Raw genomic sequence first — 15402 nt, 5'->3', positions numbered from 1 at the left:
ACATAGTTTTCTATATGATTTATATACATACATGAAAATCTCTGAAATTTGTAGAATGAGGTTTTCTGCATTAAATACTATTTTTCATCATGGTATTCTAGGTAAACTGAAAAAAATGACGATTGACCCATCCCTGGTTTAAAAGCGGATTTCGCGATTATTGTGCTTAGACTCTTAGTCGTCTCTCTCTCTCCCACTCTCTCTCTCTCTCTTTACCGGCCGGCTATCCCTTTTGTGTGCTGCATGCATCCTGCTGGTGTTATTTTATTGGCAAATTAGTCGTTTACAGAGATTCAAATATTATTTCATCGTCTATTTTTTATTTTACTTTTATTTAAGTGTCAAAATGGGAGCTGTTACATATTTATACGTACAGTGGATGTCAGATAAAGCCAAAGAAATTGTTAGCGTCCCTGCAGGCAAAACCTATTCTTCCGGTAATACTATATTTCTTCAAAGGAATGATTTCGAGAGCAAGAGCATTTCACATATCCACTTTGTTGGAGGTAAGTTGCTGCATTAATTTTATCAGATTTATATTTTTTTTCTTGCAATTTAAAATTGGCATATTAATAAAACTGCCTGATGCAACCTTCTTAGGAAAGTAGAAGGGACGGGGGTCAAACAATTTCCTGTCAAAGGGGAAAAAAATGACGACAGGGATTTAAAATCTTAATAACGATACCAAACAAAATGACAATGTCTATTGAACTTTTGGGGCATATTTGAGAAGTCACATGTGTTGGTCGTTTTTTTTAAATCGTGTTCTGTAAAAATTATACAAATTATCCTTAAGACTTTCATTAAATTTGTGAAAAAATTCCGTATCTTATAGACTTTAACTACCATGAAACTTCCATGGTATTTCTGTCAAATTTTAGAAAATTTTTAATTCAAATTTTTTTAAGTAATAAAATTTTTAAATAACATTAAAATCATTAAAAATGATCAATTTGACGAAAATTTTTAGTAAAAAATAGAATATAACACATGACTCTAAAAGTCCCACCTCCATGAAGTCCGCTTTTTCGTGAGACCAAAATAAAAGAAACATTTTATTAAAGATTTTAAGTCTAAAAAACGCCCTAAGAAGTTTTAACCCTCTAAGCCCATGGGAACAAAGCCATTTTTATCCTTCGCGATTCCAAAAAAAACAATAAAATTTCAATAAAACTTGCAAAATTCAAACAAATTTTGTACGAAATACTTTATTCCATCTTTTTAAACCTCTGTATACTAAATAAAAACCGATAAAACTTTAATAAAATGATTCGTTGTTTTTGGTTCCATGAAAAATAAATTTTCGACGCTGTGCGTCGACGCCGACTTCATGGAAGTAAAGTCCCGGGCTTAAATATTAAAGAAAAAATCTTTTTCTTGCAAAATTCAACGGGATTAAAATGTTATAAGTGTTGGAATAAATGTATCACTCTTCAATTTTGCAAAAAAAATGTTTTTATTAGCTGTAGGCCCGGGACTTATTGAGCTGTGATGTGTTAAAAATTAGTAAAATTTTAAAAATCTTGAATTGCCTAATGATTGCTCTACAAATCTTTGTCAATAATAAAGTTTTAGAAAATTATTAATTGTAGTTTTTTTAATAATTGCAGGCCTCGGATTGTACGTTTTTTCGACTTTTAGTAAAATGCGACTTTTTAAACTTTTTTTAGTATAAAATGGAATTTATTTCGTCTTTTATAGCATAAAAAATGACTGATCGATTTATTTATTTATTGAATTTTTATATGATAAAGCAGAACATAAAAAATTAGTTTTAAACAATTTTTGAAAATTTATTTTTGAGTTGAAACTTCTGTTTTGAAATTTTTATGAGTTAAAATCTTGAGACTTTTTCTAACTTAAAAATTATTTTAATTATTTCACTCAATATTATTGCTTTATTGAAAATCTCGAAATAATTTTCATAAATTTACTTTACATAAATAAAAAAATAATTGATAGTTCAAAAAATTGGTAATAAAAATGTTTTATTTTGAATGTAAATTAAAAAATTATAAATTAAACATAAGCTTTATATTATATTAATGTTGCAAAGTAGAAACATAATTTTGAAAGTTTTAGCATTTTTCTCTGAATTCAACAAATAAAGAAAGTAAAAAATTAACACTATTAGTTTATTATAAACTAAAATAAGCAATAAATTTGAATTCTATTAAAATTTCAATTGCTTTAAGAAATTCGTTGGTTGAAAAATATTTTAAACTGATTTTGCTGTCAAAATCGCGATAACGGAATTTTTTCATTGCATTTCAAAATAAAGTAATAAAAATAATTAAAGTTACAAGATATTTAAAAACAAGAATAATGAAATTATAAAAAAGATTCAATTTTAATAGTAATTTAATTTTCAAATTGTAAAATTTTTAAATAGAATTAAAGTTTTTATATATCAAAGAATTTAAAAAAACAGAATTTTGAAAATAATTGAATCTAAAAAGTTGCATTTTAAAAATAAACTGAATTATAAAAACATTGATTTAAAATTTACAAGAAATTGAAATTAATAATTGATTTTTACAGTAATTTATTTTCCAAATAATTGATTTTGGAAAAAATGATGTCTTTAATTTGATTGATTAGTATAAATATGAGTCGTACATGTAATTTATAAATTCTTTAATTTATTTTCAATTTAAAATTTAATTATTATTTGTTCAAAGCAACATTGCAAAAATGTCCTATATCCATTCTTAAAATTTTCTTTTTAATCTAAAGAACTTAAAAATTTTCTCAGTATAAGTCTGAAATATAAATAAAATTTCTTAAAAATATTTCTATGAATTATTTTTAATGACGAATTAATTTTTATTTATTACAAATGCTTGATTTTTTTCTTGAATCTTTATACACATCATAAAGCAGGAAATTAAAAAATTTTTATTTTGCACAATTTTTAAAAATTTATGTATGAGTTTTGGTATTTTGTTGTTTTTTGTATTTACAATTTTTATGAGTGTATATTTTAAGAATTTTTTTAATTAAAATTTTTTTTTAATTATTTGACTTGTCATTTTTTTGGGAATTGACTTTAAATAAATTTTTTAAACGTGAATTTAAAAGTTGTAGACGATTTCGACGATTTAACTCAAAAATTTTATTGAAAGTCTGAATTAGAAAATTTTCTATAAATCATATTTTAAAAAATTTTTAAGAAAAAAGAAACTTAAAATAAAAATACCTATTTTAATATAAAATAGCTAAAAAAACGAGTTTATGGCTTCCCCAAAGGCTTAGAGTTATGTCTGCGATGATTGCTATAGAAAAAATAAAAGATGAATCAGCAAAAGAAAATCTTTTTCTTTTATAATCTTAAATTAGGGAAAATTTTTCTTAGTTCTATTATAAAACATTCTAAATAAATAATGTTAGTTAATAATATATAGAAGACGCTTTATAATATTTCATAAGAATTTATTAACTAAATAATTTTAAAGAAAATTAAAAAATCGACTATTTTAACTATTTTATGTGATATATGTAGTACCGACTAATCTAAAGCTACTTTTTTGTACCGTAAAGTCAATTTGAGTTCTTTAATTGAATTTTCGATGAAATTTATTAAAATTATTGGAAGTAATTAATTCGACGAAGAGTTTTAACAGAGTTGCTACGCTTTCTGGAAAACTGGCAAAGGCAAATCAAAATAATATAATTTGGGCTCATTTAAGTTCAACTTTGAAGAGCTTACACCTCGATGTTTTTTGTTTTCATTTCTGGAATGCTTCCTAATGTCTAAAATAAAAAAAATTATCTTAGGCCATTTTTAAATAAATATTTTCTTGAATTTTTTAAAGAGGTTAATTAACATATTGTTACAAAAATATGTACAAATAAAAGCTTCATCGGCTAAAGTAATTAAAAATAGCGTAGAAAGTATGATTCTAATTTAAAAAGGGGGATTTTGTAATTCAAGAGAACAAATGTTTTAATTTCTAAAAAATAAAAATAAATTGTAATGATCAAAAATCACTTTCTTCAGTCTTTCATAATAGAATATGATGTTAGGTTCTAAAAAACGTCAAAAAATTTAATAATCCTAAACAACGTAAAATTTGATTGGTCTAAATTTCACCAATGATTCTTTTGAAATTCATTTTCTTACACAATTTTTATTATTTTTCATCGACAAATTTTTTATGCTTTCTTCATGGTTCTAAACAATGAATCGTATAAATTTTAAACAATTGCACTTTCTTTAAGAAATAAAATCTCTAAAATTGTAAAAAATAATTTTTTTAATGCAACACAGGCGTATTATGGTCACTTTACGTACCTGTATAGGCGAATCCAAAGTTCCTCCTTATAGCCCAGCGGTAAATAAAGTGCCCTTTATTACCCTAGGGTAATAATATGATAAAGTACACTTTATCACTCAAGGGTAATAATGTCATTCCCCTTAAGTCTTATTTTTCATTTTTAACCTAATTAGACAATTTTCTTCTAATTAGACACTTCTTTTTTTTTACCTTTTTTGAGGATATTTCAAAAAATAAAAAAAATTAGAAACCTTCTTCTAAAAATGATGTCTTCTTTTTAGTTTTAAATCAGGGTGGCCACGGGTCAGGAAAATCAGAAAAAAGTCAGGGAATTTTGTCAAAACTACTTTAAAAATATAAATTTTCTAGAAATGCTACAAAAATGCTGTTTTTTGAAAATTTTAATTCCAATTTTTACTGTAAAAAAACTGGTTCAATTTTTTTTAAATTTGAAATCTCTTTAAACTTTTGCATTTGGGAAAGAGGAAAAGACAAAATTCCGTCTGTAAATGAGGAAAAAGTCAGAAAAAACAAAATCAAATTGTTTTAGCAACCGTGCAAATTATTCTACATTTTATTCAGTTAATAATCCAATTATTCCAAATATTAATTAATTAACATAAAATCAATTCTATTAATTTAAATAAAAAAAATTTTTTATTGTAGAAAAGATTGAATAATGTATGTTCATTTACTTCCCACTAGACAAGAAACATCATTTTTACAATAAATTTACTTTGCCTAGTTGGTTTTCATTTTTCGCGTAAGTATAATATTGTTAGGTTAATTATTGACTTTTTATAGAAAGTGAGGAGGACATCCAACGACAAATTAAAGAATATGAAAGCAATAACAAACGCCTACGATTGCCTTCACAAAAATTATTGCAAAGCCAGGAAGAAGAGAGTCGGCCTTCTCAACTGGCTCAAAATTTAAAGTTACAGGTGTGTAAATGTATACATAATAAAATATACCTCACCAATTTAAATGAATTGGTAGACTAATATTTGTTCACACAAGGATCCAGAAGGTTAACTTTTCAAGTAAAAACATTTGTTTATTTAAAGGATACAACAATTGCTCAAAATTGTTTAAATGGGCATATCTTTTAAACCGAAAAAGATAATCAAGTTGTTTTTTTCATTCTATTTAGAAGAAATGAGACGCTTTAATTAAGTTATCACTTTTGTCACATTTGGTTAATTAACAAAGTTATTTAAATAAAATAAACTTACTTTTGCTGAAGACCACGAAATTGATCGGCTAAAAGTTCGAAATATTCCTTACGTTGCACTCCTTCACATCTAAAAGCAAATAACTTTTTTAACATATAAACTCGGCCGTGGTTCTGGAAATTACTGTTCGTTTTTTACGGTATTTTGAATCCTCAAAATCAACTGTTTTGGTTGCTTTTGACTTTTAATTATTGTGTGTTAGTGATACCAACATAACTCGGAAAAGTGAAGTTATATTTATAATATTTCGTGCACGAATCACACGAATCATGTTCATATTACTGACTCTCAATAATTGAATCTCAAAAGCAGTCATAATAGTTGATTTAGAGGATTCAAAATACCTAAAAATTGAGCAACAATTGAGACACCCAATAGAATAATCGGTCGCGCGCTCGAGTCAGCCGCTCTACTCCTTTGTTCTACAAAAAAAGTCAAAGGAAAAAAGATGAGCCTTTTCATTTTCTATAAAGTAGTATATTTTAAAAACCAAAATTTTGAATTTCATTTTTATTTCGTAAGATGACTGACTTCAGAGCGGTCGACCTGAGTGCGCGACCGGTTATTTGATTGGATGCCTCAATTTCGAAAATCACGGGCGAGTTTATATGCCAGAAAAGTTATTTTCTTTTAGATGTGAAAGAGTGCACACAAGGAATATTTCAAACTTTCAGCCGTTTAATTTCGTGTTCTTCGGTGAAAGTAAGGTTATTTCGTATAAATAACTTTGTTAATTAATTAAATATGTCAAAAGTGAAAATAATTGAACAGTTAGAAAAATATACGATTAAAATAGCATTTCCGCCAAAAGTATAAAAATCATTGTATACAATTTATATCATATTTCACCGTTTTCATAACGCCTTTCAATCAATAATGTTTATACTATTGGCATAAATGCTATTCATGCAATGAGAAATACAGGTCTAACAAGTGTCATTTAAATTGGTGAGGTTACTCCGAAAAGTAGTAAATTTCTCGTGGAATGGCACTTTATATATTATTTATATTACACCCAGAAAAAAGATTTCTTTGATTCAAAGAAATCAATTTCTTTAACCTGTTTTCTTTCATTCAAAATAAAATTTTCTTTGAAACAAAAAAAACTTATTTGTTTCAAAGAAATTTTCTTTGAACGAAAAAAATGCATTGTTATATAGGGTCAAAGAAATATTTCTTTGAATTTAATAAAAAATTTCTTTGAAACGGAGATAATTTTTTTCAAAACAAAGATAATTTGAAACAAAGAAATTTTCTTTGGATCAAAGAAAAATTTGGCAAAAAATTGATTTCTTTGAATCAAAGAAATCTTTTTTCTGGGTGTACATTTATTTCTTTCTACTTAAAATATAGAAATCGCAGATTGCTCTCGCTAAGAAAATTCAAAATAAAAAAATTTTGGAAAAAAGAGTACAAAAGAAGAATATTGAAATGGAAGTACTGAATCTATCCGATGAAGAAGGAAATAAAAATCTCGATGATAATGAAGAGGTCTTTCAAGAGAATAGTTTACGTGACGAGGGCATTCAAGCAGATCAACAAGATGGCGGAGATTTGCAACTAGATGGTGTGGATCACGAGGATCTTCGAGAAAATTGTGGTGATATTCAAGAAGGTGGTATAAATCATGAGGACCCTCAAGGCGACAGAAACGATCATGTAATTGAACAGGACTTTCAAGGCGAGAGTTTACATGACGAAGGTATTCAAATAGATAACTTTGGTGAAAGTGACAAAGACATTCATGTAGATCAACACAATGGTGTAGGTGAAGGGGGCTGTCAGGTGGATGGTGTACGTCATGAGGATCTGCAAGAAAATAGTGATATTCAGGTACATCAAAGCGATGGTGCACGTGAGATGCACGTGGATGAAAACCAACTAAATGCACCATCCACATCGGGAGGAGGAAGATCACTTCATCGGCTACGAAGATATGACATATTAAACAATAGGGTATTATACTTATTAAATAGGTCTAATTTTCTTATTTAAATTAAAAAATTTTTAAATGTTTATTTTCAAGTGGTTTGTTGTTTTTAATAAATATTAAAAACGAAGAAATTAATAATAAAAATATCAAATAATATCATTTTTATTAATAAAAATTTTAAAGGGTCTGTAAGTCAGGGAAAAGTCAGGAAGAACAAAATCAAATTTTGGTAGGAACCGTGTAAAATTTTAAATTTTAATCAGTTAATAATTCAATTATTCCGATTAATTATTAGTCAAATGAAACTTTAATTAAATCAAATAAAAATAAAAATCCATTCAATTATTCCAAATGTTAATTAATTTGAAATTAAATTATTCCGAATATCAGTCAAATAAAAATTTTATTTTTCCAAATGCTAATCACTTTTACTTTTTAATCAGGAAACCATTCACTGATACAAAATTTAATTCATAATCTAAATTTAATTTATCAAAATTTTGAAAGATAAAAATTCAAGTAATTTAAATTTTAATCAATTTACAATACAAATATTCCATATCTGAATTAATTTTTTATTTACCTATATAATTGAATTTCAGTAGAATTGAACTTAAAATTTTTGTACATTTAATCTGTTGAAAACTTTTTACAAATTTTTCACACTTATTGAATATTAGAGAATTTTTAAATGACAAATGTTTTAAATAATTGAATTCTGGAAGAGCTGAAGTTAAGCTTTTTTAGAAATAATTGATTATCAGGAAGTTTTAGATAAAATTTTTTTAAATAATTGAATTTAGGAAGATTTGAAGCTTATATTGTTAAAAATAATTGAATTTCTTGAATTTCTTGAATTTCAAGAGATTTTAAATTGATAAGTCAAGGAATTTTGTCAAAAGTAGTGGAAGAATATTAAGTTTTTAAAAATGCAATGAAAATTATGTTATTTGAAAATTTTAATTCAAATTTTTACTTTCAAAAATTGAGGCTCTGGATCGTAAGACATCTCCAGGCCGCCTGTGGTAAAATGTTGAAATCTTTCACAAACAAATTTTAACAATTGTTTATTTATAGTTAAAAAACAATTGTGAAAGATTTATAATTGTACCACAAGCGGTCTGGAGATGTTTTACAAATTTGAGCGCGTTCCCTTTTAAGATCCGGAGCATCAATTATTGTCTTATTTTTTAAAATCGCAAACCTCTTAAAATGTTTTCATTTGGGAAAGGTAAAAATTCAAAATTTCTTCTGGAAATCAGAGAAAAACAAAATTAAATATTAGTGGTAACCCTGCTTAAATTTTAACGCACCCCGATTAAAATAATTCAATCGTTATAAAATAAAGGTATAAATTAATTTCAATTTTATTTTTTTAATATCGTTTTTACTTTAATAATGATAATAGTTTTTACTTTAAAGTATTTCTCTTGTTAAAAAAAGGCATTCAGAAAAAAATAAGATTGTCCTTTAAATAATTAAAATGTTTTTCTACATTATATTCTTTTGAAGAAAAAATGTCATTTTTTGAAGAAAAAAATTTGTAATACAAAAATTATTCATTTATAAATATTTTTAAGTAATCAAACTTCTTTCTCAAGTCGCTATTATATAAGTATTTAAAACTGATGCAATTTTTGTTTACTATAGCTTAGTTTTTATATAAATAAATTATTTACAACTTCACCCAATCGAATTTTCAAAAAATGCATTGTTTTGCGAAATATGATTATTTGTTTAAGAAATTATGCAAAATTTTCTTAAAGTTTTGTGAAATTTTTTTAAAGCAATAATCATATTTGCAAAACAATGCAGTTTTTGAAAATTCAATTAAGTGAAGTTGTAGATAATTGTTTGTTTTCCACTATTCAATTACATTCTTTGAAAGAAAAATGATAATTTTCTTTAAAATCATAATTTAAATGTAAACGACTTCTTGATTTAAATCAAGTTGACTTAAGGTATTACTCGCGTAGATTTTTTTTGGCAGATATTTTTTAAACTGCACTTGATTATTCTTTAGATATTTATCTACAAAACAAGATTAATTTAAATAAAATTGACCGTCTCTAAGTCTCAAAAAGTTAATTTAAAGTTTATACTTTTTACATGTACAAGATACGAAAACCATGTACTGATTACAGATTTTTATTGTTTGCATAAATATTTCTCGACAGATTTAAAAAAAAATAACACAATATTTATTGTACAAAAATGAACGTGTATTTAAAAAATGACAATTTTTTATCGTTTCGTTTGATAAATATTTAACGTAAAAGATGAAAAATTATTAAAACATTTGCTGACTTTGAGAGACGAATGCGTAAACGTGATAACGGCGCTTGTTAAAGTGTACAGCTCGTCGGCTAGTTTAGGCGCGAAATTTGAAATAAATATGTGTTCAGGACTTGCGACGTTGCCACGCTCGCTTTTCTGTATTGAGATTTTTTCAAGTTCAAATATAGTGTAAAACTGTACCTGCGCAAAAGTTTTCTTTGCAATTCGCATCTATATTCGTTTCACAAGGATAGTATCAGGCACAAACTTTTGAATATTACTAGTCGCGCGAGTAATACCTTAAATCATTACAGCCCTGCTTTAATTGTTTCCAATACATATTTAATATTTAATTTTATAAATGTAAACATTGCGTATGCAATTGTTAACACTATTGATAACGAAGTGAGAAATTAATCGTTAGTTTTCCAATATCGTTAAAAACTTTAAAAATGATCTTTTTAAGTTATTCGTATTTCTTGTTTTAGATTTTTCTTGGAGGTGGCAATATCTTTATGAATTTAGACGATTGGGAGACTTTAAATTCACGACGAAAAAATTCGTTGTGGATTATTGACTTTGCAGAAATTCTGTGGCCAAATGATTTAATAGATAAATGTTTAGATAATAAAAAGGCACGACCTCGTATAGATGGCCAGACCAGGACAGTTTTCACTCCTAAAAAACTGAAAGTATTGGAAAGTAAGTATATCTTTTCTAAAAAGGGACAATAAGATTTTGGAGTAGGGGAGGATTGGGCAAGGATAGTTAGGTAAGACATTTTTTGATCTAGCCGTGAAATTTCAACTGGCATCGGAAGAAGAATAGTATCGTTTGAAAGCCTGCTTATTTATCTACAATTTTCCTACATATTGCTTTGCTGTAGTTTGCAATGCCTTCGACATAATAATAATGATAAAAATTTGTTTTTGTTTTTACTGAGAATGATAAAAAAAAATTATTAAATTTGATTTCTCATTATTTCAAGGTATCAAATTATGTTTGTCATAACTTAACAATAAAAATTATTGTTCTACTTAAATGGAATCATGTTTAATACAAAATTTATCAAACCTGTTTTTTGTGAATTTTTTGAAAAACAATTAAACTATTAAATCCCGGTATATATAAAGCCATTAGCATTTCGTTTACAATTAAAAAACGGTGTTAGCCAGACATTACCTTGTCATTAGTATTGTAACAAGGCACTAACTATTCTTGCCCCATGAGCTCTTTTTTCGAATTATCACAAATTTTTAGTACAAAAAAATTTTTTTTTTTAACGAATATGCTATTCGTATTTGCAGCACAAAATTTCACACGAGAAAACATTTACGCAACCAAATATATATATAATAAATTGTATCCGAAAAAATAAGTTGAATAATGTGAAAATATTTTAACAAAACTGAGATTTAACACAAATTTACACGTAGCTACAAATGGTGTCCCTGCAAGCTCAAATTTTTACTCTCGTCTTTTGGTGTTAAGGCGGTTCCAGAATAGGTGCAAAAGCCAAGTGCAAGTACAAGTCTAAATGCAAGTCCCATGAGTGCAAGAGAGATAAATAGACTACCTATCTCTTTTGCACTCATGGGATTTGCATTTGTACTTGCACTTGTACTTGGCTTTTGCACCTATTCTGGAACCTCCATTAAGACGAGTGTACTTGATAAATGGCCCGTTTTTTTACCGAGACGTTTTTGCTTTAGAGTCACTAACTATCCTTGCCTCTTAACTATCCATGCCCCACCCTTCCCAATTAATTTTTCATATTAAGAAAAAAATCGCTAACAAAACTAAAATTTAAGTGGTCTATCTCTTACAATCTTTTTTAAAAATACTTTCTTTTTCTATTAAGTTTTATTTTAAACTTTCGCATGTGTTTATACATCAACATTTTGAAAAGTTATTTTATCCCAATTACAGATTATTAAAAATAAAGAAATCGTGATTTCAACTGATTAAAAATTTTAGAAAGGAATTTCTTGTAGCTCGCCTGGTTAAATAGGGTTTATTAATGATTTTTACTTGTTTGAAGTGATAATTTTTTTACATACAATTTTTTTATTCATAATTATTTTATTCAATATTTTCCTTCGTTTAATGTTAATTTCCGATATATGAAAATATACATGAAGTTTGTAATAATAGTTGAAACAGATGATAAGAATTTATTTTACAAACTGCTAGTTTAATCGTTTGTCAAAATATAAAAATGTAAGCTTTTTCAGTGTCTATCAAAATTATAAGTTACTATAAACTATAAATTATTTAATAAAGTCCATAATATTTAATATTGAAGATTTACTTGACAATTCTTTAGAATCTATGTAGAAATTCTGTAGAGTGATTCTAGAGAAATTCTATAGAATATTCTATAAAATTCATGTAAAAACTCTATAGAATCACTAGTGAATTTCTATAAGTATGATTCTACTCAAATTCTATAGAACTTTTTTGACTGGGAACTTAGAATATTGATAACAAATTTTTTTACTATAATTTACGATGTTTTCTTTGATGTACAAAGACATACGAAAGTTTAAAATAAAATTTAATTGGGAAGAAAAGATTTTTTAAAAAAGGTCGTTTGTATGAGACAAACCTCTTAATGTATCGTGTCGTTTAAGGCACAGGGTTTAAACTCCGACCGAACCTCAACTGCTTGGTAAAAACGCTAAAAGTCGTAACCTATACTGAACAAAATATTTAGATCAACGTCATTTTTAATAATAAACATTAATACCTATACATATAGGCATTAAAATATTTGAAACTTCAATATATACAATTTTAAGGGGACTTTTTGGTTTAGAATTGACAAAAAACCACACGTTTTAAAAACTTTTATTGTAAGAAATGTATTAAAGTTAATGCAAAAATTCTTTTTGGACTTTGTTACATATAACGTGGAGAAAGTTAAAAAAAATTTTGAGAATATTTAGTACAATTTTGCAGCTGTAGGTAGTGTTTTCCAAAATGTACTTTTTTGATGCACTGGATTTCGGACAACTTGTAACCCAGGAATTAAAAAATCAAATGAGAGTCTCTTCATAAAAGTTTATTCCAGACAATAAACCTAAAGAACGATTTTTTAAAAAGTTCTCTTTAAATTTTTTATGCACATTTTTCTCAAATCACAAGACGGCTGTGTTTTTGTGGCAATTTACCCACGTATAAAAAAAAGAAGTAGAAATATTACATTTTAAAGGTTTATTGTCTAGAATAAACTCTTATGATGAGATTCCCTTTTGAATTCTTAATTTATGAGTTACAAGTTTTCCGGAATCCAGTACAGCAAAAAAAAAATCTTTTGGAAAACGCCACCTACAGTTGCGAAATTGAACTAAATATACTCAAACATTTTTGTTTAATTTTCTCCACGTGATATGTAACAATTTTCAAAAAGAATTTTCTGAATAACTTTAATAAATTTTCTTACAATAAAAGTTTTTAAAAAAGTGTGGTTTTTGTCAATTTTAAACCAGAAAGTCCCCTTAATTATTAAAATTTTAAATATATATTCTTGCAATGAAAATAAATTTTGAATTTCAGAAGTTTATCGAGACAGACTAAAGAAGCAGGGAATTAAGGGAAAGAAAGCCCTAAGGGAAAAAATAAAAGAAGTCCGACAGAAACTTACGCAAAAAGTTAATGATTTAAACAGACGAAAAGGAGGAGGAGGAGAAAATTCCTCATCAACCTCATCAACTTCATCCGAAGAATCCGATTAGTTTTTTTGAATACATTTAACTTTTAAATACATTTAACTTGGTGAACCCAAGTTTTAGTACCGTTTATTTATTACTGAAAAGTTAATAAGTATGTTTCATGTGATTAAAGGTAAATCCTGAATGTGATATGATGTTCGTCTCAACGAATTTGTGATATTGTCCGTTGAGACCAACTGGGTCTATTAAATATTCTTTTGTGTTTATATATTTTTAATTTAAGATGTGTTACTATTCTCGAAATGTTTAATTGCTAATATTTTTAACAGTAACATTAAGATTAGAAACTAGTATCACTAGTATAAAAATTATATTTTTGTTTGCTTCGAAGACGATGATAATTTGTTTGGCGTTATTTCAACGTTGACGTCCACATTTTGAATTAATCGTACATATCAATAGGTCTATTAGATATTGTTTTCTTGTTCGCAACTGGAGATGTTATGTTACTTGTGTTTAATTAAAGTTCCATTGTTAATATATTTAAGCGTAACATTGGGATTATAAATATTTTTGTTTCGTTCTAAAAGAGTGATACATAATTTGTTTCGTAATAAACATTGACTGTGTTAGTTTTACGTAAGACAGAATTGTATAAATAACGAGAAATCCGTTTCTTTAAGTAGAAAAAACTTTAAATTTTAAAAGTATTGGAGTTAAAGTGGAAACAATGTCCGTACTTTTTATTAAAAAAATTGGTATTGAAAAGACATTTTTTTTCAATTAAAAACCAAAAATATGAAATTTTGTTACACGCGAACATAAATGTTAATGACATTGTTTTAAATACTTGAGATATCTATAAAATATGCGCGCAAACTGCAGTGTCCTAAAAAACAAAAATTTTATAATTTCTTTTCTTCGTGAGTAATCAGAAGGACAAAATGCTAACTTGTTACCTAAATCTGTATTTCTGAAAATAAAATTTGTAATAAAATTGATAAATAAAAAACTGAAAATGCGTATTTATATCTTTTTTAGAGTCCATTTTAGGGGTTTAATATGCGTTTTTCTTGAAGGAAATCATATAGGAAAATTTTTGAAGGGCAGGGTCAAACGAGGGTTTTATATAGTATTTTCAAAAGGAATTTAAATAGGATTCCATGTGGGAAATTGATGTGGGGAATTGACATGGGAAAATTGAAGCCTCTTCATAAAAATTACATAAGTAAATTCCTATGTATTTTCCTATTAAAATTCCTGTTCCAATTACGTATACGATTTTGTATAGGAAACCATATGGTTTCCTATATAGGAACCCATGTAGGTTCCCATGTGGGTTCCCATATGGGAGCCTATGTGGGGATTTTCAGTAGGGATCCTAACGTTTGAAGCTAAAAGATGTGAACTTGGAGAAGTCTACTGAAAGACTGGCTACTGCTATACACTGTTGCGGAAAAGAAAATCGATCGATTCTTTTCTGTATTATAAGTCGTGACAATTATTATCGCTGGTTTTAGTCGAATATAAGATTCATTATTTATGCAGTAGCTCAACAATTATTCTTACCTATGCGTAATTATATTTAATTATAAGTTGCGAGAGACAGTAATATTTTTAATTCTCTTTGAATAATTATTTTCTAAAGGGAAGTTGTTGCAACTAAATTGTCAGTATAATGCACAACATAAGGGAGAGAACACTGAAAAAATCTATAAATTGACATTGTCTTAAAAAATCCAACAGGAGTTTTATTTTGTTTATATAGAGCATATGGATCCTTAAAATATTTGATATTCTTCTCTCCCTTACAAATAAAATATGAATATTTTGAAAGTATTTTATTCTATATTTAAAAAATTATTCTGAAATTGAAAACTTTTAATAAAGTAAAATTTTTTAATAAAATTACTGTATAATGCAAGTTGAAAGTGAAAAAGTAGCTGAATACTCTTTTAGAATGTTGTCAATCACTGGAGTATGGAGACCGATATCTTTCACATCTG

General features: G+C 26.6%; 1 protein-coding gene across 2 annotated transcripts; it reads left to right on the top strand.

The window, feature by feature from the left end:
• Window positions 1–191: 191 nt before the first annotated feature.
• Window positions 192–14415, top strand: LOC127276838 (uncharacterized). Of its 2 annotated transcripts, XM_051297512.1 has the most exons (6): window positions 192–506; window positions 5082–5221; window positions 6866–7214; window positions 7281–7468; window positions 10211–10424; window positions 13281–14415. In XM_051297512.1, exons 1-6 carry the CDS (start codon window positions 347–349, stop codon window positions 13457–13459), a joined length of 1230 nt encoding a protein of 409 aa, XP_051153469.1. In that variant the 5' UTR covers window positions 192–346; the 3' UTR covers window positions 13460–14415. The 2 variants fall into 2 exon arrangements, with proteins under 2 accessions (XP_051153469.1, XP_051153468.1); XM_051297511.1 differs by having other exon boundaries at window positions 6866–7468.
• Window positions 14416–15402: the final 987 nt, after the last annotated feature.

This window comes from Leptopilina boulardi, unplaced genomic scaffold, assembly GCF_019393585.1.
Source record: "Leptopilina boulardi isolate dan_hultmark-lab unplaced genomic scaffold, ZJU_Lbou_2.1 LbouV2_154, whole genome shotgun sequence".
NCBI lineage: Eukaryota > Metazoa > Arthropoda > Insecta > Hymenoptera > Figitidae > Leptopilina > Leptopilina boulardi.
Note: the sequence above shows the minus strand (reverse complement) of the source record. Positions and strands in the feature narration are given on the sequence as shown.